Source organism: Fukomys damarensis, unplaced genomic scaffold, assembly GCF_012274545.1.
Source record: "Fukomys damarensis isolate Sample0158 unplaced genomic scaffold, DMR_v1.0_HiC HiC_scaffold_20, whole genome shotgun sequence".
Lineage (NCBI taxonomy): Eukaryota > Metazoa > Chordata > Mammalia > Rodentia > Bathyergidae > Fukomys > Fukomys damarensis.
Window position 1 is genome coordinate 9,101,949 of NW_022900932.1, and position 24,355 is coordinate 9,126,303.

At 40.0% G+C, this 24,355-nt stretch overlaps 1 protein-coding gene across 1 annotated transcript; it reads right to left on the reverse strand.

Annotated features, from left to right (window-relative positions):
• Positions 1-2,197: 2,197 nt before the first annotated feature.
• Znf318 (zinc finger protein 318) lies at positions 2,198-22,206 on the reverse strand. Its single transcript, XM_010617667.3, has 6 exons — positions 22,130-22,206; positions 14,731-15,370; positions 12,279-13,712; positions 10,864-10,963; positions 7,390-7,691; positions 2,198-2,840 (listed from the first exon to the last, which is right to left on the reverse strand). Exons 1-6 carry the CDS (start codon positions 22,135-22,137, stop codon positions 2,547-2,549), a joined length of 2,778 nt encoding a protein of 925 aa, XP_010615969.1. The 5' UTR covers positions 22,138-22,206; the 3' UTR covers positions 2,198-2,546.
• Positions 22,207-24,355: the final 2,149 nt, after the last annotated feature.

Consider the following 24,355-nt stretch of genomic DNA (forward strand, 5'->3'; position numbering starts at 1 on the left):
GGGTGGTGGCAACATCTCAGGGGTATGGGATGGCTCATTCTTTTCAGCCAGTACTTTTTCTTCTGGAGACCCTTTTAGAATCACCTCTTCTCCTCCAAAAGCTTTGGAGATAATGTCTGGAGGCAAAAGAAGATCAGCTGAAGACTCCTTAACCACTGGCAAAGGTTTAGCAGTGGTTCCAGATGACTTGATGGACAAAAAGGTGTTAAGAGGAGCAGGCTTGCTCACTGTAGCTGCACCTGACTTGCGGAGTACCGTGGATGGGATAGGCAGGTTGGGTCGGATTTTAGTCTGAGTTGAAGTTGTCACTACAGGCATCCAGGGGCTGGTATGTGCAACAACAGTTTTTCCAGACAGCTTGATTTTGATGGGCTTCACCTTCCCAGTTTCAGCTTTGCTATCTTCTTTGTCCTTACTGCTTTCCGCAGTCTCTTCTTTAAGGATACTTGGGCCCACCACTGAACTCTTTTCCTCTTCTTTTTCTGGCTTCTTCCAGCTGAATTTCCCAAAAGATGATGATATTGGTGATTCCTTCTTCACTTCTTTTAATTGGAGTTTGATGTTCATATTCTTTTTATTTTCAGCTTTTTCAGGGGCATTCCAACTCTCAGAGACTTGGTCTTCTAATTCCATACAGAGCTTGTCACCCTCCTTTGTTTCTTTCACAACCTTTGCCTTTTTTTCTTTCTCCTCTTTTTGTTTCTCCCTAAGTTTGCGTTTTAGCTCACTTTGCCGTCGCCGTTCTGTCTCTAGGACCACAGCCAAACCAGCCTGGCGGTCCAGATTCCGCCGTTCCTCGTACAATGGATTTTCATCCACATATTTCTGGGAAGAGAAAAGATAAAAGTTCAACAACTGGTCAAAACAGTGTAAGGGAAAATCTTGGCCCCTGCCATTGTTAGAATTCACTTAGCAGAAATCCCTAGAATAATCCTTTCAAGTAATCTTTTTTCTGCTAGCTGTTTTGTTAGCTCTGTTTCTCTCATTAGGATTGAGGGGAATCACCTAGTGGTTATGTGGAATTTGAAGTGTCAGTGACTATTTCTGACTCTGAAATTCTACAAAGTTAAAAAAGTTATTACAGAAGGCAGTAAACTTCACAGGATACTACACAAACCAACCTTGTATTTCTCATTGTGTTGGTGACCCTTCACGTGTTGCTCTCCAGAAATTGGATCCCCCAAAAATTCTTCACAGAGTTGACAGTAAAATCCAGTGGTAGGAATCAGAAACTCCGAGCCTGAAAGAAATAAAAGTTAAGGAAATAAGTCTTTTTCACCAAGAGTGACAACAACTAAAGGAAATCTCACCAACCCTTTGTAGTATGATGGTTGTACCTTACCCACTCTGAAGTCAGAGCAGCATTTTGGTTGAATCCCAAGGGCACAGTCCTTCCAGTCTAAGGCTTGAGCTCTCAATCTCTTCCTTCTATCTCTTGGGAACACTAACTGGCTAAATGAGGAGTTACCTATGCTAGACCTATCTCTGGTGCTGATTGTCCTAGAATTCCAGGTAGCATAAAGGATCCTGGGAGGCTTAAACCAGCCCAAACAGCCCACTATCATTTGTATGAGGATCTCTCATGTTAGTATTAATTACCCAGGAATCTATAGTCTGCAGAGCTAAAGCATGTGGTAGCCATCACTTAATACTTGTGAAGATAAAGTGAAAAGTTTAAAGCCAAACTTTTTACTTTTCAACTTACCCCTGAACTCCTCAAAATATTTTATAGTTCTTAGTTGAAAAGGTAATTAAATTACTACACCTTTTATGGTCTTTTATACCTGGACTTCAAATCAGTAAGATTTTGGGGCATAAGCTAATGACAAAAACAGCTGTTCTGCTCTATTTTAAGTGGTACTTATATACTGAATATCTGTTAGATTTCTAGCCATATAGGTAGAGATCATTCTTTTTCTACCTTTAGGACCTAACACATAAGTACATCAAAGCCATTCTTACAGCTTTGTTAAAAGGAATAGGTATGACTAGGCTATGCTACTTCCTGGCTACTTCCTTGGTATAGGGACATCTCTTTCTCAAATGAATGTAAGGAAACCATAACAGAGTCAAAGAGGAAACATACCTTTTGCAGGAACAGTTATCTTGTCAGTGCGCTTTACAGCATCTTGCTTGACCTCACTCTGGGTCTTTGAAGCCCAAGGTCTGTGGTAGGGATCCAGTGTCTATTTGCAAGAGGCAGAGGCGCTCACACAACAGTACTAAAAACTCAACGACCCACTTTTCTCCCCCCACCCCATATATAAGATCAGGGAAACAGAAGCCCCTCAATACCCACCCACTACCCATCCCTTCTGCCAACTGTTTAAATGGAAATCACCTGTGGAAAAGGTAAACACATGTTAGAGTAAGTACTAGAAATAGATAAAATGAAACAAAAAAATAAGGCATGTAAAGAATCAAAAGAGGCAGAGGCCTCACTTACACTTGTCATGATGGTTAGTTCTAGGCAGGTACCCTGGTCTAAGCCCTAGGGACAGTGTCTCCTTTGTTGATATCTCTTGGCTCTTCAGATTGAGAATACTTCATCTTTCAGCTTTGTAATGCAGATGGGCATACAGAAGTTGGAAGCAAATGAGGGTGATAGTGGAAACAACAGAGGGCAAGATACCTACCTGTATGTGCTTCTTATTGTGCATGTGGGTGAAGAAGTCAAACATGGTCCCACAGATGGTATTGCAGTCTTTGCACCAGTGGTTACCAGCATCATAATACTCATAACTAGCAACAGGCTGATCAGACTGCTTAGCAGGAGGCTGAGAGCTTTCAGCAGGCTTAGGGCTCTTAATACGGGACTTTTCATGGTTTACCTTTGATTCCTAGAGGGGAAAAACCTGCACTTACAAAGGAATTCAAGACAAACATGTTTCTTTTCTGTCAGAAAAAGTGTCCATAATAATAGGAATATGGTTATAGGACCATATTTCTAATGCCTAAAAAACCCATATAAGCTGGGGAGAACCAAGGCTACAAGTTTCAAAGAAAGCTAATTAGACTCCATTAATTCTCATTTCATGGAGAATAAATCATAATGGTAGTATAGTTGCTTACACATCCTAAATATCTCTAGAATACCACCCAAGATAGTGAAAATACTGGTTGCCTTTGGTGAGAAGAACTAAGAACAGAGTATGAGTCTTCTTACTGTATAACTTCTGGTAGATAATGAATGTGTTATCTATGCAAACAAATACAATGGTTAAATATTAAAATTATAAAGGCAACTACAGAAAGAAGAAAAATCAAAATGCAAAGGTAACTGACAAGTTAGGGTAAATGAAAAAAACTGGTGACAGTGAACTCAAACATCACATTTATTCTGATATGGAAAACTGGAGAGTAGTGTTGGTTAATGTTAGTGTGTGAGGAACAGAAAAAAGGTAATTTTGTCATACAGAAAAAATAAGTATGCATGGGGCTTTACAGCAGAAAAGAAAAAGAAAGTAGGCACCTGGAATACTGGCTGATCTGTGAAGATAGGAGATAGCAAAAGGGAAAAACAGATGCTTAAAAGAGTCACACTTGGAAGGAAGGGAATCAGAAAGTTCATCCACTGCTGGTGGGAGTATTAACTGGCACCATCTTCTGGAAGGCAATCTAGGAATATGTATTCCATACCTCAAACATTCTGGATACTTCTGACCCAGAAATTCTTCCTTGACATTTAGTCTAAGGAAATTATGTCAAGAAAGGTGATTTGATTGGTCAGCTAAATTTTGCTATCAATGTGGGAAAAAAACCCACAAAAACAAAGTCATTAAAAGTCCATATTAAAGGGGGGCCGGGAATTTAGCTCAGTGGTTCTGCCACCTGCCTCACAAGTTCAAGGTTCTGAGTTCGATCCCTGGTGCCAAAAAAAAAAAAAGTTCATATTAAAGGGCTGGAGATGTAGCTAAATAGTGGAGCACTTGCCTAGCATGTATAAGGCACTGAGTTCAATTCCTAGTACAGAAAAAAAGAAAAAAATTATAGAAGTGTGTTCATTGACATGGAAATTTGTTCATGATATACATGAGTAACAAAATGCATCTGAATAAACAATAAAGATATGTAAAGAGGTATAGACTGTGAAAAGTTACTTTAACGAAAATACCTTTCTCCAATGAATTTATAACCCTCTTCTTAGACTCTTGATATATAGTTCAGGCTGGCCTTTAACTCAGTATGTAGCCCAGGCTGGCCTCAAACTCGCCTGCCTCAGCCTCCTGAGTGATGGGGTTACAGGTGTGTACCATCACACTCAGCTCCTTTTAGGCATTTTTCATTACCTAATATGACTTTGTATACTTACTGTGTCTTTTCCTATTTCACGAAAACATAATCTATACTGTTCCTGCTATACTTTCCACATCTAGAATAGTGCCTGACACATTCTTGGTGATTAATAAGTATTTGTTAAAGGAACAAAAGAAGAATATATAAAATTATATACATCAAGATATAATAGGGCCAGGGATTTGGCTCAGTGGTTCTGCTGCCTGCCAGATCCAGTGAATAAGGTGCATGAGAACATACCATCATGTTTATATGAGCTGGCTTTCCATTGGTAGCACTCCGCAGCAGCACTTTTGATCTTCTGATCATATCTAATAAAGACACTTAGAAAAGGACTTCTCTAATGCTTCAGAAAGTGGCAAGAATGATGGGATAAGTATGTTTGACATGAGGGGGAGCATTCTCAGGAGGAGGGAATGGCAGTGTGTCAATGTGTTTACTGTATTATTTTTTTTTTAAATGTAAACATTCACTGTGTATTTTGATCACATCTTGTAAGTTAACTAAAAAGGGCCAGATTGTTTAAGCTCATAATTCTCTCAACAAAGATCCTGGACTCAAGATCTACGTATAAAGAGACTAGAGTCTATCTCATTGAGAGAGCTCTCCTAGGAAGACAGAAATTAGAGCAAGGCTGATAAATAATAGAGGACACCCTCTTCCCTATCCCTCAACATTAACTGAGTACCTACACCATGTGCCTAACATACTGAATAATGTGAAAACAGAAAGATAAATCAGTTGTGTTTCTTTATCTTCAAGAATCTTTCATTTAGAGGAGAAAACAGATATGAGAATAATCTTTTAGACAGAATGAAATAAATCTTACAAAGAAACAAGGAATTTATTAATGGGAATGCTAAAAAAAAGGATGACTAAATCTGGACAGAATTCTGACAATTCTTCATGTAGGAAGGATTATTCATCAGGCGGATCCTCAATGGATGAGGAGGGCTCCAAGAAAGATTATTCCTAACTTTATTAATGAAAAATCAGATAGCATACTGCACATCTGGAAAACTGTGAGCACTGTGAGATAGAGTAAGAGTATAAGATGTAGTATAACGTTCTTTGAATACTACTCATTACTATGTGCCAGGCACTTAGCTATATATGGGGGACTACAATGAAGAATGTGACAGATTTAACTCCTGATCCCTTGAATGCTAAAAACTAATTGGGAGAACATGTGTAATTACATAATTACAACTGTCATAAATGCAAAAAGGGAAAATTATAAGTTATTACAAGCAAATTTAATAGTCTGACAAATCAGGGAGGGGAATTGAAGTAATGCTGTGATCTGAAGAATAACTATGAGCTAGGAGAGAGAAAAAGGAAAGAGTTAGGCTTGCTTGGTAAAGAAAGGGAAGATGTAAAGGCACTAGAGTGAATGATATGTTTGAGGAAGAAAAAGGCCAGTAAATTACAGTAACCAAGAAGGAAGAGGCATGCAATTGAAGAGGCAGGTCAGGGAGTATTACAATCACTGGCTACATGTGAAGAAAAGACTAAGAATGTTGCAGTACAAGCAAGAACTGAAGTGGATGGAAATAGAGACAGTAAGGGGATTACAACTGAGATTTACTTTGAAAAGAGAGCTACAGGACTTGTAATTGATTTGGTATAGGGCAGTTAGGAAGAGGAAAGTACTACGAATGTTCCTGAAATTGTTAACATGAAAACTGTTAGATACCCAGGCATGGTGGCACAGGCTTACAATTCTAAGCTACTCAGGAGGCTCAGGCAGGAGAATTATGTTTGAGGACAACCTTGGCAATTTATTGAGACCCTGTGAAAAATAAGAATATAGCTCAGTGGGAAAGTAACTGTCTAGCATGTATGAGTCCTTGGGTTCAATTCCTAGTACAGGAAGGAAGGAAAGAAGAAAGGTACATAGGTAGGAAGGAGGGAAGGAAGGAAGGAAAGAAAGAAGGAAGGCAGGCAGGCAGGCAGGCAGGCAGATGGGGAGAAAGGCAGGAAGGTGAGCAGGGAGGCTATTGGATAGTGGTGCTATTCATTAAGAATAGATAACACCAGGACCAGGGATTTAGCTCAGTGGTTCCACTGCCTGCCTCACAAGCACAAGGACCTGAGTTCTATCTCTGGTATAAAAAAAAAAAAAATAGATAACACCAGAGAGTGGGCTGTTACACTACTCAAAAGAATCATTTTAGCTGAAACATAAAAATGAAAGTTGACACATAGTATTTTCACATAGAACTAGATGAAACGACTTGGAGAGAAAGAGTAGGATTCTGAAGAACTGGGCTAGGAATGAGCCCTGACAAGTTCAAGTATTTAAAGATCATGTACAGAAGGACAGGCAGTAAAGGACAAGCTGCAGTAGCCAGAGGAAAAGAAGTATGACAGAAGATAAAACAAGAAAGCATTTGAAGAAGAAAGTACTTTCCTGAGTTAATGCTGCTGAATGGAGAATTGAAATGTAGCCATTGGTTTTAGCAACACATTGGCACACAGGAACATGGTTACTAAATATAAACCTCCCAAGAAACCCGACATATACCTACACTGGACCAGAGTAGGTTAAGGAATAAATTCTGTAACAAGAACATGGAAGGCCTTAGATGCTAAGGATTTTGTGTACCATTTTGTGGGCAACAAGGAACTGCTACAATTCTGAAGGAGAGCACAATGATTTGATCGATGCTTTAAGAAAATATAAATATTATAAACTGTAAATACATATATCCAAAAAAAAGAACAAGATCAAGAGATGGGTGGAGTGGAGAAGGAGGGAAGGAAAAAGGGATGAGAAAAGGAATTAAATTGTATTATATACACGTACCAATTCCCTACAAGGAAAGTACACATTATGTACTACATATATATTAATAAAAAAAAGGAATGAACTGAAGCCCGATACATGCTAAATATAAAACAAATTCTTCAGGACACAAATCATTATCTTATGCAAGAAATTATAAAAGTCAAAAATACCAAAAAAAAGAATGAATGAAAGAAAATAATTCTAAGAAGAGTTAAGAATACTTTGAAAAATGAAGCCAAGAAAATATTACAAAGCTTCTGTAGGAGTTTGTGGAAAGAAAAAGATATAAGCTGAGTTATTACCTTATTGCTAGAAGAGTTTGAAGAGGCCAATACTTTCTCTGGGCTCTTAGATTTTTCTGCTTTCCCAGGTTTTTCAGTGGGGTCTTTACTGTCATTTGAGGATTTCTGGGATTTATCAAAGATGTTAATTCCCAAGATCTGAGCCACTTTGTCGAGTTCAGATTGCTTCTTTTCTGCCTCTTCTGCTTCCTGCCTTAGCTCTGCAATGTCCTTCATGATGTTATCCTGCAGCCGACTCACCTCCACCAGGAGTGGGTCTTTGTGACCATCCTTCTCCCTTCTCTTCTTACGTAGCATCTCCCCTGAGTAGTCAAGTGCCAATAGAAAAAATGGAGGAAATAAAGTGAGTCATTTTTCATTTAAAGTAATGGCCTATCAGAGTTTTATAGTTACAAAATCATTTCCACAAAAGTTTTTAATAAATGAGACTCTCCTTCCACCTCATATGAAGGGGCAGGATAGGTGATCAGTCATATTATCCTTTCTGCAGGGTGACTGTTAAGAGGATATAAATAAGCTTCATGGTTCTACCAACTCTCCAAATAGGACATACACATTCTGTGTGCATATTCCCCTAAGATTAATAAATACTGTAACTTTGAATATGGCAGCTGTCCCCTCTTCAGAGAACCAAATAATTATTCAGTGGGTAAAAAAATATTAAAGTCACATATTTTATCTGATTTAAGGACACTACCAACTCCCACAGTGAGTTTCAGGTTTTGTCTCAGGCTCACCTAATGTTATCCCTTATTCTAAACTGCAGATACTCATAGACTGATCTTTGAAGGATAAATAAATTTCTTATCCTTAAACAATCCACACCCAGACAGAAGCAATTATATCTTCTATTGTTATTTCATCCTGTAAGCTGCAATATTCAGAGGCCTTGTGATATTCTTTTTTTCATTACGTATATCAATCCCTAAAAGCACAGATGAAGAAATGGAATAAAAAGTAAGGCATTAGGGCCGGGGATTTAGCTCAGTGGTTCAGTGGCCTGCCTTGCAAGCACAAAGACCCGAGTTCAATCCCTGGTACCAAAAAAAAAAAAAAAATGTAAGGCATTACAAGGGCCGGGGATTTAACTCAGTGGCACTATGCCCGCCTGCCAAGTACAAGGTTCTGAGTTCAATTCCAGTATGGGGAGGGGTGCAGCATTACAGAGTATCGTGGAGCAAAAAGTAAGGACATGCTCAAAAGGAGATGAGGGACTACTGAAAGGGCATGGAGCCAGCTCATGGGGGTTCCACTAGCTAAATCTGAGACATTCTGAGCATGAAAATAAATGATAATGAAAGGTTATAACCTGCTACCACTGAGTGAAGAATCCAGGAATGAGTAAACAAATAGGTGTAGGGGTTGAGAAGTTCCTTCTTTTGACAGAAGCCAACTAGTCAAAGCAGAAGGAATGGTGACAATGGAAAATCATTATTTAATAATAATCATAATAATTGATTTGGGCAAGAATTATCAATGGATGTTTAACTAGCAAATAAAAATGTAACCTTAAAGTATCTTCAGTATAAAATACTTATTAATTTAAAAGGATAAAACAGGGCTGGGCGTGGTGGCCCACGCCTGTAATCCCAGCACTCGGGAGGCTGAGGCAGGAGGATTGCTGTGAGTTCAAGACCAGCCTGGGCTACATAGTGAGTTTCAGGTCAGTCTCAACTATACAGTGAGACCCTGTCTCAAAAAACCAAAACAAAACAAAAAAAAGGATAAAACAGTAACTTTATGGTAGAGAAACCTGGCAGACACCACCTTAACCAAGTGATCAAAATTATTATCATCAGTAATGGAATAAATCAACATATGGTATAAACTTATCATTGCTTCTGTAATATTCCTAAATACCAAAATTTAATCATAAGGAAACATCAGACAAACCAAAATTAAGAAATATGCTACAAAGTATGTGATGTCTTCTAAAAATTCAATGTTATAAAATACAGACTCAGGAATTACTATTAAAAGATAGAAGACTAAAAGAACATAGCAACTGAATGTGATGAATAAGTTTGTCTTTCTTTTGCTATAAAGAGATTACTGGGAGCCCCTGGGCATGGTGACCCATGCCTGTAATCACAGCACTCTGGGAGACTAGGAGGCCAGCCTAGGCAACTTATTGTCTTAGCAAGACCCTACTTCAAAACAAAACAAAACAAAACAAAAAAAGAGCCAGAGATGTAGCTCAGTGCAAAGGCTCTGGGTTCAATTCCTAGCCACACATACACACATACATACATACACGCACGCACATACACACACACACACACACACACAAATTATTGAGACAACTGGTAAAATACAAGACTGGTGAACTAGATAATAGTACCACATTGCTGTTTGATTAGTGTACTATGGTTATGAATACAAATTCTTTTTTTTTTCAGCTTTAATGAATACAAATTCTTTACTGTTAAGAAATATACACTTAACTGCGCCTGCCTCACTAACACAAGGTCCTGAGTTTGATTCCCAGTACCAAAAATAAATAAATAAATAAAATAAAAGAAATATACCTTTAAGTACTTAGGGGTAAAGGAGGGCCACATCTACAACTTACCATAAATACAGTTCAGGAAAAATCACACACATACACACAGACTGAGGTAAATTAAATAGAGCAGAGCAACACATTGGGGACCCCTCCTGCCTCTCCGGAGTTATTCCTATTCCTCAATTCTATTCCCCAATAAGTTTTCTTACTCTTAAAAAAAAAATAGAGCAAATGTAGTAAGATATTGATAATCTGGGAGAACAGTGGTTTCTCTTTTGTGGCGCAAGAGACTGAAACCATGGCCTTGGCCTCATGCATACAAGGTAAGCACCCCATTGCAAAGCTACCTCCTCCACTCTATGTCAAAAGAAATTTTTTTAGATCAACAATGTGAAAGAGGAAAAAAAGGTCTAAAGGTATAGGGGAAGTGGGAGAGGTAGGGGAAAGGAAAGAGGGAAAAGAAAAAATATGAGAAAAGGAAAAAAATGGAAACAAAGTCCTTGTAAATAGGGAAGGGTGGAGGTGGGAATTTAGCACAGTTGTTCTGCTGTCTGCCTCACAAGTGCAAGGTCCTAAATTTGATCCCTGGTATGAAAAAAACAAAATAAAATAAAATAGGGAAGGGTGGAGGGGTTGAAGGGCAGGGGAATGGGGAAAAAATAAGAACCAAGCTACATCATGTAAAGGTACAAGATCTCAATGATGAATGTAACTGTACTGTGTACCTAAAATGTACCAATAAACTTAATAGAATAAAGGGGGGAGGGAGAGAGAGGGAGGGAGAAAGAAGGATTGAAGGGGAAAGCGAGGAATGGGGAAAAATAATTAAGATATTATTACGTACAGGAACAAAGAAAATTTTTTTTACAAGTGAGGCTTTGGGTCACTGAACCTGCCTAAGAGTACCAACACCTCCCCTATTCAAGTCACTACAAAAAAGGCAGCTGTGCACAGGAATTGTTTGATACCTTGTTGTTTATGTAGTCGTTCCAACTCAGTCCTGAGATAGTACATTTTCTTCTGGCGGGCTTCTCGATCACTCTTCAGTTTTTCCCTTTCTTCAATAACCTGCAGTGTACAAAACGGTAAGAGAGTCCCTCAGACTCCAACATCCTCTTTTTTCTACTACCTTCTTCCAGAAGCCCTCATGCTAGTTATTTCAATCCAAGAATCAAATACCTGGCACAGCGAGGCACTGTTTTTTTGTTTGTTTGGTTTTTTTCTCACAATATTATCAATTTTGGCCTCTATTTACACTTTCCATTTCTCACACCAGAGAAACCATGTGATATTTGAACATGTGTGTCCCATTTATTTCACTTGAGTATGGTCTCAAGGTATGTGAGGCACCAATTTTGTAGTCAAATGCTATTTCATTCTGATCTAGATTTCAGAGAATTATCCTTCTTTGCAGAACCATACTACCCAGTAAGTTGTATTTTTGGGGGGGAAGTAGTATTCTTATGCAGCAATCACCTAAAGCTACTGACAACCCTGGTTCTCAGCCAGAGAGCCACGGAGAGGGAAACTATTGTGTGCCATGGATGAGACACAGCATTAGTCAGATTATGTATTTCATGTTATTTAATCCTCACATTTTCTCTGTTTTATGGTAAGAAAACTCAGCTGATGTAAAGTTAACTTACCCAATCAGTGAAAGACTTAAAATACAGGTATGTATGCCCTAAAGCTCATGATCTTTAAACTGTATTACTACCACCTAATAGGAAAAAAAAAAAAATATATATGTGTGTGTGTGTGTGTGTGTGTGTGTGTGTGTGTGTGTGTGTGTGTGTATGTGTATGTGTATGTATGGCTTGTCTCAGGCTGATGGAAAAAAGTCTATGTATTATCAGTCCTGACTTCGGTACTAGTCTATAAGGAAAATAATGAAAAAGTATATTCGGTCTTCAAATACTTATTGTCTTCGAAGTCTTAAGCATTGCCTTTATTGAACCTTTTCCAAAAAACACTTCAATAAATTAAAGCCTGAAGTTCAGGGTATTTGAGTATAACAGAAAATTAAGAGGAAGTATTTTTTGCCGTCCAAGGATTAGCTAATTTTTTTTAATGTGGAAAAAAGTGAGACTATGGGAGACTTTAAGGCTCTTGGCGCCTACCCTCAATGTTCTCTAAGGCCATCAATATAAACTGAGAAATAAATATTGAAAAGTCTAGCAATCAAAAAGGGACTTATGGCCAGACTTTGTTTAGTGGTAAGAACAAAACACATGAGATTAGGGGATGTTTACATTACATACTTAGGGTGATAACTGCAACCTCCAAAGGACTGAGAGTAGAAGGGTCTTAAATGTTTAGCCCCCTCTTAAAAAAACAAAACAAAAAACAACTCAGGCACAAGATCTCCAAAGCAAGTATCTACCTTCTGCTTCTGAGAAGCACGGTTCTTTTCATCAGAGATCTTCTCTGGGTTGTATCTTATGAGTGGTGGGATGGACACCTGGACAGGCACCAGGGGAGCAGGAACTGAGTCTGGCACTGGCTCCTCCTGTTTGGGCTTGTCAGGAGTCACAGTGGGAATCACAAGGAGGTTGGGACGGCTCCGAGAAGCTTGTTTGGTTAGTGGCATTATTCTGTGTAGCTCAGGTAGAAGGGGGCTTGCTGGCTGAGATGCAGGGTACATGGGCCATCTTGCAGCTGCATAGGCCATGTAGGACCTATAGGCATCAAAAGAAGTAGTAGGGATGGCAGGTCCCTGGTAGTTTGGAGGTATCCGAGCGGCAGCAAACTGAGGGGCCTGTGGCACATGAAACTGAGATAATGAAGCAGAGTGGGGAAGCCTAACTGGAGTAGATGGTGCAGAGGGCAACACGCATCTGACTGCAACAGCTGACTGAAACCCACTGCCAACCACCTTGGGTCCTGAAATATGCCCCACTGGATGGTCAGATTTTAGGAAGGGAGGGCTGTGTTTTGTGAGCAAGTAAGGATCCACTGGGGAGGCTGGGTGTGGATGGGACCCCTCTGGGGAGCGGGCATTGCTATGGTGTGCCTCCCTGTCATCCAGCCTGTGGGAATCTGAGGAGCATTGATCGACCGAGAAACGGTGGTCAACAGAAGAGCAACGGTCCGCTGAAAAGTGTCGGTCAACAGAGGAACGGCGATCAGCTGTGGAGCGTGATGATGGCTTCTTGCCATGAAGTCGTTCCTGTGTACGCACAGCCAGTTGACTAATCTCTGCTACTCCGATATCCAGCCCTATGGTCTTTAGCAAGTCATGAATCTTGGCATACTCAGGACTGGTCTCTTCCAGGGATTCCAGCTTTATAGACGGAGATGAAGAGGGCAAGGAGCTTGCCTTCTCCCTAACTTCATTCTCAGAGCTCCCAAGGGGTTTTGGTGGTGACTCTACCTTAAAGTCCTCTTCTTCATCCCCATAGAGAAACTTTTCCTCATCCTCAATGTCAGGGAAGCTTCGGCGCCTTTTCTCCTGTGTGCTAGTAGAATCTGCCAACATGCTCAGGATGCGGGAAAACCCACTTCCATCCTGGCTAGCTCTCTCATGGGGCAATAAGAAGTCTGTATGTCCCTCAGCTTTCAAATCCAGTTTTTCTTTGTGGCACAGAAAACTTCTAAACCTTTCTCTGAGAGGACTGTTGTCTTTGGGCACCCCGGGGAGGGGACCCCATTGGTAGAGGTTGACCTGAGGTTCCTTCAGGGTAGTCTCCAGTGTCCTCACTTTGTCTTCATTCTCTGTGGCAAAAGCTGCAATAGCACCACTTAGTGGAAGAGATGAGCGTCCAGAGTACCCTGGGTGATCCTGGCTGGTGCTGGTGCTGCTGGAAAAACTACCAAGCTGCAAAGGCAAACATAATTGATTTAACCCCTTGCAGAATCTCAGGATATTAGTAGCTGAGATAAATACTTTAAAGCTTTGTTCTTTCTGAATCAACAAGGGAGATAAAAGTCTAAAGGACATGTCGTTAGCCAAGTCTGAGATATGGGTTCCCCATCTCTCTACATGTCTTTGCTCCAACAAGAAAATGAGGCAGACTTCACGGAATTCCCATTTTCACTCTTTTTAAAAGTCTTTTTTCAAAGAATTTGATTTCAAAAGGATTTTAGGGATACCACAGATTTTCATTTCTATGGATCTCCAAAAGAAAAAACATACAAGTGGTGCTACTTAGAAGTGACCAACAGTAACTCTGGAATTTTAACTAAGCAGGCACAACTTTTATAAGTACCCTCAGTCACTTCTTTAGAACCGTTTAGCTAGGCTAATGGTCTTGCCTGATCATGTTTTCATAAGAAAGGAAAAAATGGCAAGGCTCTCAGAATGATGAGGAGACTTATCTAAAAATCAGGCAGCAAGTTGGTGGCAGCAGTGGGTCCAAAATTAGAATCGCTTGGTTTCTGGTCTACTGTCCTACAACTTACACATTTTTCTTCTCTCTAAAAACACATGAGGATATTCAGATCAACTCCTCCTTTTTCCCTTTAAGTTTCATTTACAAGAAACCCATATTTGAAGAGTCCTACAGGACTATCTACCACAAGGAAAAAAACTTTCAGTAGCTACTCTCCAAAATGTCTCTTTAGGAACCCTAAAAATACAATAATGGAAGCCCTTTACCAATGCATGACGAGACCTATGGTTTCACTTGGACATTCCTATAAGGTGTTGCTCACAGGTATAACAATGCTGGACAAATATTACAAAGTATATATACTTTGTAATATATACTGCGGAGGCTGGGTGTGGGATATATTATTACAAAGATACCACTAGGGACACAGCCTCCAGGAAAATAACCAGGGTTTAAGACACCAAAGGGACTAGCAAGTGACCCTAGAAAATATTTAACAGAGACCTGCACAGAAGAAGGCTCCATATCCACCTCAGTTCGCTTCTTCAGAATGGACTTCTTGGGCATTGCAGATACTTCCTCAGGCCGATGCAAAGAATATCCAGGCTCTGAAGCTGTTAGGGCACCTGATAATCCAGGGATGGAACAGCCAGTGCCACCATCACCTTCTCCCACCAACTCCTGACTCAAGCTTCTACTTCGTTCCTCTTCCTCTCTCTTTCTCCTGGCAAGGTCCAACTCTCGAAACTCAGGGTCTAGAAACCTAGGACTTGGGCTTCGTCTACGCTGCCGATAGTTGCGAGTCCCTGATGTAAAATTTGGGTGATCCCCTTCTATGCTGTGTATCTTTTCTGTATCATCATAACGGGGCCTTTTGGCCTCCCGGCTCCTTTCCTCAGATCGCACAGAGTAGGAGCTTTTGAGTTTATCTCTATTCCGTTCTGTTCCCCTCAAGAGCTCATCATGGCAACTGATATGGGGACTATAATCAGATCGATGCAGGAAAGTTTCTCTTGTTCTGTAGTCCTCATCAAGTTGTCCCAAAAAGGGACTAAGAGGCTGCTCCTCCTGGGAAATATATTGCTCAAGACCCCGAGGGCATTGGGAGCGATGAGTGAAGACAGAATCATCAATCAGGTCATCCCTGAGGAAAGAGACAAGCATTATTAAATATAATGGACTCGAAAAGGACAAGACCAGACAAGGTTATGACTGATATTTGACTAGTGGACTACAGAATGCTTAGTACAAAAGATAATAAATTATGAAATCCAAGAAGAGATCTATGCGATACATGAAACATTTCTCCTCCCTTTCCCCAGGGCACAAGGAGCTTCAGCCTCTAACCAGGGGGTGATTCTACCAATACATGTAGATACAACTCTTAGACTAATTTCTTTGATTATACTGGGAATGTAAAATATCATATTAGGGTTTGGGAGATGTGAAAACACCACTAACAGACTATAAGAGTCTTAAGGGTGGGGATTTAGCTCAGTGGTGCCACCTCCTGCCTTGCAAACGCAAGGTCCCCAGTTGGATCTCTAGTACCAAAAAAAGAGCTCAAGTTTGCACAACTCCAGACTAACCAAATTCAAGCTCTTTGCTACAAAAAGCGTAATCTGGACCAGCAACAATGGCATTAACTGGGAATTTATTAGAAACACAAATCCTCTGGTTCTGCCCACTACAGCCAGAGCCTGCAATTTAATAAGACCGCCAGGACAGGACCTGTCCTCCAGGTTCAAAGTGTGAGGAACACCAGTCCAGAACAAGGGTTTTTAAACTGTATTCCACAGAGATTATAAAAAATGCTTAGGAGTTCTCTAAAGGAAAAAGGTACGAGGAAAACAACCAGAAGACTGTGGGCCTTCTACCCTACTTATATCACACCAGCACCAACTTCAGGTCTACATGTTAAAGTTCTATGACATCTCACTTGGGAAAAATATGTACGACTGTGGGGGTGGGAAATGAAAACCCACAGAACTGTCTGTTTTGTCACCTTTCTTTCTATCTTTCCTGGATATTCACAAGCACTCTGCTAATCTTTGGCCCATACAGAAGTGATGGTTTGGCTCACTGTGTTTTTATTTCATAAGAATGTAAAGTTTCCATGAAAGAAAAAATACAGGATGGGACAACTCCTTTTAGCTCAGAGCTCTGCACCAAACACACTGGTCACTGTGGCTATAGACCTTCTATAAAGAGAAAATTAAATCATAGATAGAAATAAAGATCCTCTGCACCTCAAGACCATACTCTTAAGTGAAATTAATCAGACAAATGTTTAAATACATTGTTTCTCTCGTGACAAACCCAAAGTAGAAGGATTAAAATGTATAAGAGACATTGGGAAATGGGAAGAAAATGTTCAAATGGGAAGGGGAACAAGGGAGTGGGGAGAAGGAAAGGAAAGAAGGGACAAGAAAAAAAACAAAATAGAAGGAAAAAATGTAAATAAAGTTTTTGTATATAAGGAGGGGAAGAGGAGTAGAAGGATGGGAAAAAAGAAGAAACAAGATATATCATGTACAGGTACAAATTCCCTATGATGAATGTTATCATTAGTACATCTAAAATGTACCAATAAATGTTTTGCTTCAGAAAAAAAAGTAATTGGTTAAACTGTATTTGCTAGACATGTCCTTGGTCATAAAAGAAAATCTTGCTCAAAAACATATTCTTAGATGGTAAATTATACACTTTATTCAAAATTATTTATCATTCTGTATGTGTACCAAAAAACACTGAACTCAGGCCAGCGAGTCAGCTCAGTGGTGCTGTGCCTGCTTCACAAGCTCAAAGCCATGAGTTTGATCCCCAGTACCAGGAAAAAAAATACTGAACATGTGATTAAACTACAATTCTTGGTCTTGAAAAAAAAAAGAAATAAAGATCCTCTAGAACTCTAAGCATATAATTGTTAAACAATATAAATGAAGCATGGAAATTTGTGCATGTTACTCTTGCTCAAGAAAATTACTATATAAAGGATGGTAATTATTGGCATACTATTTGTAGTAACTACTCTGCATGTGTGTGCACATGTATGCGCCTAGAAGTGATTTTTTAAAAGTTATTTTCCTACCTCTGGGACTCCCTTAGCAGAACACCATGAAGTTGCCTTTTCTTACCCACCAGTGCTGCCTTTGTTCAAAGCTATAGAATTGGGCAACAGTTATAAATTACTTCATGAAAGGCTATCAAGGTTAAACTTTCTCACCTCCACTAAAAGAATGCTACCTGTGGAAATCCAGATTGGAATCTAGTGAATTTTGAGATATCAACAAAGTATGAAATAGGAAGGAATGTGAATGTACCAAGGATGATCTCTTAAATCAAACATAACTGACCTACTCTATAGGTCTACCAGTCATGACCATACCTACTTGCAGGGAAGAATGGCTAGGAGTTGAGTCACTCCATTACTAAAATATCATCTACCATATAAAAATGTCTTCTTATATTAGTGTAGGGGAAATAACACAGGCTACAAGGATAGTGGCAAGTCTATCCATGCTTTTATGGTCAGCTCCACACTAAAACTATTATGTGGAATACCAGCCCATGCTCTAATCCAACACTAAACGTCAAGAAGCTAGGAATAATAAGATGCTTCTCAGGAAGCCTTAGCCCAGATGTAGAATCTCTAACAAAATGAGACATACAATTAAAGGAAGCAAATAAATAAATTTTTTTAAGCTAGCATATAAATAGTCAGAAATCAGGTTGCGCATTAGAAACTCAGGTCTCTTATTTCTTAGGACTCCTAAGAAATAAGAGAAAACTGGCTACGACAAAAGTGAGCCAGACCTAAGAAGTACCACATCTCTTGTAGCCTGGAGTCCAGTGATGAACATTCTCTCGAAGGCTATGTTAAATCCAACTGTTTTCTAAAATAAAGTCTATTTTAAAAACTGATTGCTAGATGTAGGGGTAATGGTCACATGAGGGTTCACTGTACTGTTCGATGTTTGTGCGTCTACAAATTTCCATTCAGCAAGTTAGAAAACGCAGGGCTGGAGTGTAACTTGGCAATAAATGCCTGCCTAGCATGCACAAAGCCCAGGGTTCAATCTTCATTAACGCCAAAGGAAAAAAAGAAAAAAAAGTACATTACCTCCACATGAAAGCTTGTACACTGATGTTCACCGTAGCGTTTGTTTGTTTTGAGACAAGGTCTCACTATGTAGTTCAAGTTGCCCTTGAATTCACTAGGTAGCCCAGGATGGTCTCAAGCTCATAATGATCTTCCTGCCTCAGCCTCCCAAGTGCTGGGATCACTGGCATGTGCCACCACATCTGGCTTAGCAGCATTATTTATAATAGCCAAAAAGTGAAAACAACCCATTGTTGTCCATTCATTCACTACTAATATACAAAACATGGTTATGCATACAATGAAATATTACTGGCTATAGAAAAGAATACTATCCACATGAATAAACCTTAAAAACATTCTTAAATGAAAGAAGCCAGTCACAAAGGAAATGTAACATACAATTCTATTTATATGAAAATGTCCAGAGAGCCGGAGATGTGGCTCAGTGGCACTGTGCCTGCCTGGCAAGTGCAATGTCCTGAGTTTGATTCCAGGTACCAGAAAAATAAAAATGTCCAGAATAGGCAAATGCATATAGAAAAGAAATAGATTAGGGCTGGGACAAGTGTGAAGAGAGTAATGGTTGAAGATGACAGGTTTATGACATAACAAAAATGCTATAAAATTGACTGTACCGGTAGATCCACAACAGTGACTGTACTAAAAGCTCCTGATCTATACACACTTTAAGAGGGTAAATTATTTGGTATGTTAATTATATCTCAATAAAGTGGTTAAAATATATATGATTTATTTTAAAAGGTCCTTTATGGCTAGTGATGTAGTTCAAGTGCCAGAGACCACTTGCCTAAATGCCCTGGGTTCAATCTCAGCACATAAAAAAATGAGTCCTTCAGACTCTAAATTCTCCATTCTTTTCCTTTGCTGAGTCCTCCAAATGTCCAAGAAAGTTGTCTGCTTGGGTCTTTTCCCTAAGAAAATCGAAGGGAAATATAGTCTATTTCATCAAACTCTAAGAGATAAGAATTTCTCCTAATGAAGAATGTTTAGTATACAAAGTACTTTGATAAACAGGAAAAATTGAACTTGTATCTACTAGTCCTGAGAAACCCAGTTTCTTAGAATTTTACATACAACCTGTTTATGCTCTGTTTTGGAATAAATTATAGTCAGTTAAAGGTCTGCTAAAATAAGAACACTAACAACCCTGGTAACCTGGCTGATGTCCAGACTCAATAGGAAGAAAAAAGAATACAGTATACCCCAGCAAAGTCACAGTTCAGAGTTTGTGGCCTCAGTCATGTGCAGATTTTGCTTAAACCTAACTAATGATTGTTCCTGGAAACCTCACAATTTTGTGGAAATCACAAATATTCCCTGTAATCATGTATGTACGTGTGTGTATGTATATGTGCCTGGCTGATGTCCAGACTCAATAGGAAGAAAAAAGAATACAGTATACCCCAGCAAAGTCACAGTTCAGAGTTTGTGGCCTCAGTCATGTGCAGATTTTGCTTAAACCTAACTAATGATTGTTCCTGGAAACCTCACAATTTTGTGGAAATCACAAATATTCCCTGTAATCATGTATGTACGTGTGTGTATGTATATGTGTGTATATATGTGTGTATGTATACATATATATGTATATGTATATATAAAAAATGGCAAGAGGTTTGCAAGTAGCCAATCCGGGAGCATTACTCAGTTCTTCATGCTGCTGATTGGCTGCTGCCCTGTAACCCAGCTATGGCAGATGCACCATTCCCACATCATAACAGGTTGCTGCACTGCATGTAGCTATCTTGAGCATTCTCGAGCCCTAATATCCCTGATACCACCAAAATGCCCTGCACCACGGCTTTATTAATATAGTATTTTATTAAATTACATACCATGGGAGACATATTTATGGTTTAAACTGTAAAAATAGGCATTTATAGGGTTTTTTGTTACCCTATCTGAAATTCCTAGTTTTTCCACAATTCACAAGTGCTCAAGGAACGTAACTCCAGAAAATTTTGGGGGTCCTCTGTATTATGGTCTTAGAAGAAAATAAATATCTATAAAGGCTGGAAATGTCCCATTTAATTAGTGGAAGATGAGACTCACTGTCAAGAGACATCTGAATATGCCAATGGCCCCATGGCCTGGTTTTAGCAGACAATAAACATCCCCACAAACCATACTGAGAAAGTGCAAAGAAACACAAATGTGGAGGTTGTAGAAGAGAACGGCCTTGTAACATCCATTCAGAACCTTAATTTAACTTTCTCTAAAGCTCACGTCTCTCTGAAATATATGTTTCTAAAAAGATGATTATAGTCCTAAAAGTTTTACAATTTAAAAAGACAACAGATTATCTGAAGTTAATAACAAAGTTTATGCATAGGGGAGGTGACAACCTAGGCCTAAAAAGAGGAAATGCTGAAGTTCCCTCAAAACCTCAGCAAGGAAGGAAAAGAATCACACTACATGCACCACCTACCCAAACTGCCTACTCAATAATCTCCTAAAATAGAAGCCACCGGAAGGGCAAGAGCTGTTTTCTCCTGAAGCATATAGTCACAAACTTTGAAGCCCTGCCCTCTGAACCCTCAGTGTTTTAGGACATAGGCCTGCCCTGCCTCGCTTCACCATGTCCACAGCCTCTGAAGCTTTGAAATCAATGCTACCAAGAGCAGCACTGTCCTCAGTCTTCTACCCAACTGACCCTCTTCTGCCCACCTCTGCTCCATGCACTATTGAACAGGTAGCCTCGGTATGAAAGATAATTTCTTTGATCTTTGTTACTGCTAATCATTTGTGGAAACTCTTGATATGCAAGCAGAGATCATAACAGACACAGTCTCAGCCCTGCACTCCCATCTTTCTGATTTTTTTGAGGTAAACAATATCTAATGAGATTATTCACTTCCTATATTATTATTATTATTATTATTATTATTTTGGTACCAGGGATCGAACTCAGGCCCTTGTGCTTGCAAGGCAAGCACTGGAACCACTGAGCTAAATCCCCAGCCCTATTATTATTATTATTGGTACCAGGGATCATACTCAGGACGTCCCACTTGCCAGGCAGGTGCTGTGCCGCTGAGCTAAACCCCTGGCCCTACTTCCCATATACAGTCAACTTCCTAGTACCTGAGGTCAATATTCCAGGTTGTAAGTCTACCTGCCCTTCCTTAGCACTCAATAGTTGAACTTAAACATTTTTAAAGATTTCTAACTTTTACCATTGCCTATACGTTTAATATACATACATATATGAAGCATATTGAAACCCTGTCTGAATCAGTATTTTGACCTTCACAAACTTAAAAAAAATTTTTTTTAATCTTTCCTGCAACCAGGCGTGGTAGCACATGCCTGTTATCCCAGCAACTCAGGAGGCTGGAACAGAAGGATCCTAAGTTCAAGTCCAGCCTGGGCAGTTTAGCAAGACCTTGTTGCAAAATGAAAAATAAAAAGGGCTGATTGAGCTGAATGGTAAAACACACCTGAGTTTGATAGTATTACACAAAAAAATTCCTATTTTCTAGAACCTTTCTTTGCATAAGGGACCCCTCACAGTTCCAATGTTTTAGAATCTACGTTATTTCAATTAATTTTTTTTGCTTTTGAGACTGATTATAGCTCTCAGAACTCTATTTCTAGACATACCATGGTGAGCTTCTTAAAAGTCTTTTCTAATTCATTCAGAAATAGTCTATATTAATACAATCCCCTCTTAGAAATGTCATACTTTGTACACACACAGGGACATAGGAAATAGTTTGAGTGTTGACACCGTCCTTTCAAAGACATCTTTCAGAAAACAGCAGTATTTCTGCCTACCTGTCCATGTCCTCTGGATTATCCACTGGTGACTCCAGTCGATCATTAAGGCGTCGCCGTTCTGGTGTGCTAACACAAAAGTGGTCATTGCCAACAGTGATTCTTAAGCTCTGTTCCAAAGAAGAGTCAGAACGCAGACCAGGAGAGCGTCTCTACAAAGGCAAGTGTTAATATGGTCAACACATACCTATTGCCAAAAATGGTCTCCTTACTCACAATGTTGTGGTCCAACAGGGTAAGAAGTAGGTATAGTAAGAAAACTATTATCAAAAAATAAAGCATTGTCAGGTGTGGTGGCAAACACCAGTAATCCTAGTACTCGGGAGGCTAAGGCAGGAGGATCTCTGTGGGTTTAAGACCAGCCTGGGCTACACAGTGAGTTCCAGGTCAGTCTCAACTACATAGTGAGACCCTGTCTCAAAATACCTAAATAAATAAATTAAATAAAGCATTTCTTAAAATTATCATTTTCTTAGAGATTAAAACCCATACCTTTAATCTTCCCAGTGACCTCTCATTCTTACTAGATATGGAGACAGGAGAAATGAATAGTCTTTGCTCTCAGAATCTATACACTTCTAGTGAAAGAGGGAAGCCAAAAACGGGTGTATTTTTTCAAGTACTTCTCATCAAAGTGCTATAGAGTCATTAAAACATGGCACCATGAAAGACTGGGGAAAAGGAGGAGGTGCTCAGATAGGATGGTTAGAAGCACTTCAGAGGTGATATCATTTAACCCAGGGGACAGAATGAGATGTCAGCCTTCAAAAGACAGAAGGGTATTTCAGGCAAAGGGAAGAAGTACCTGGGTAATGAACTTGGCATGTTCTGGGTAACAAGTCTGGTTGCAGCAAAGTAACAGAGAAGACAGAAACCACAACTGGGATTTTTCCCCTCCAGTAGCCAGGAACAAACAGACTAAGCTTTACCACTGAGCTACAATCCCAGCCCTTTTTATTTGACAGGGTCTTGCTAAGCTGGTTAAATCACCATCCCCAGGTTATAGTTAGGAAGTTTTGATTTTATCTTAGTATATTAAGAGGTATAGGAGGATCTGAAGTAAGGCTGTGATGACATTTTCCCTCCAGATGTTTGCACTGCCCACTCCCTCCTCCTCTCCTGTATTTACTCATCACCTACTCAGAAGACCTTAGGCTATCCTACCCTAAAAACCTTAACTCCTTCTTTTCTCTGCTTTATTTTGTCCTTAGTACCTAGTCACATTTAACACATTTAACATGGCATTTCTAACTTCTCCATCTCATTATCCAACCCACCCTGCTAAGACTTTTACACTCAAACAGCAATTCTTAGGATTGTTTACTCCTATGCCACATACATGCCTGATGTTCAATAAACACTTCACACATGGGAGTTTACACTAAAATGACAGCATGAGGATAGCTCTGGGGGTGCCGCTTGGAGGTACAGCTAAGTGGTTAGAAATATGAGGTGTGGCAGGTTTGAATGGGAAGAAGGGACATGATGACAGTCTCTGACTTGAACAAGGGATGGTACCATCTATGACGATACCATTTACTGAGACAAAGAGATTGGGGCAAATAAACTACATTGGAGTAGAAAACAGAGGTCGAGGAAACAAGTATTCTGTTCTTGCTCCCGCTGCAGGGTCTCAGCTTTAAAATCTTAAGAGTGACAAGTCAATCTGTCCGTGACCAAAGGACACAGAAGGCTTACAGGCCGTTAAGAGAGCTCCTCAAAAAAAAAAAAATTTTTTTTGCCACTGTTTTAAAAAAAAAGACTGATGAACTGTAAATAGAAACAAAGTCCCGAACACCAGCCCCACCGGGCTCTGTTAGCTCTGGTTACCTAGGAGTTTGGTGTCACATCTACCTTCTTTGCCTGTGCTAGGGACCGGGCCCAGGAGTCCACAGCTCAGCAGAGCACCCTAGCTCGAGCTGCACCCCAGTCCTCCAAGTTCACGTCTAACCTCACGCTGCACCGTTAGCCGTGAACCTAACGGTGCAAAGTGTGGGCTGCGGGACCGGTCGGACGGGACCTAATCACAGCTCCACCACTTCTCGGTGGTGTCACCTGCGTCAGAACATTAGGCCTCCTTGGGCCGGGTTCTCGGCGAAGCCCCAAGGGGCCTACTGCTGCACCTCCAAGGCTGGGGTCGCAAGGCGCCGGCGACAGTGACCGCGCGACGTGTCCCCGCTAACAGGTGCGGTGTCCCCAGGTCGCCACCCGAGGCCCTGACAGCGG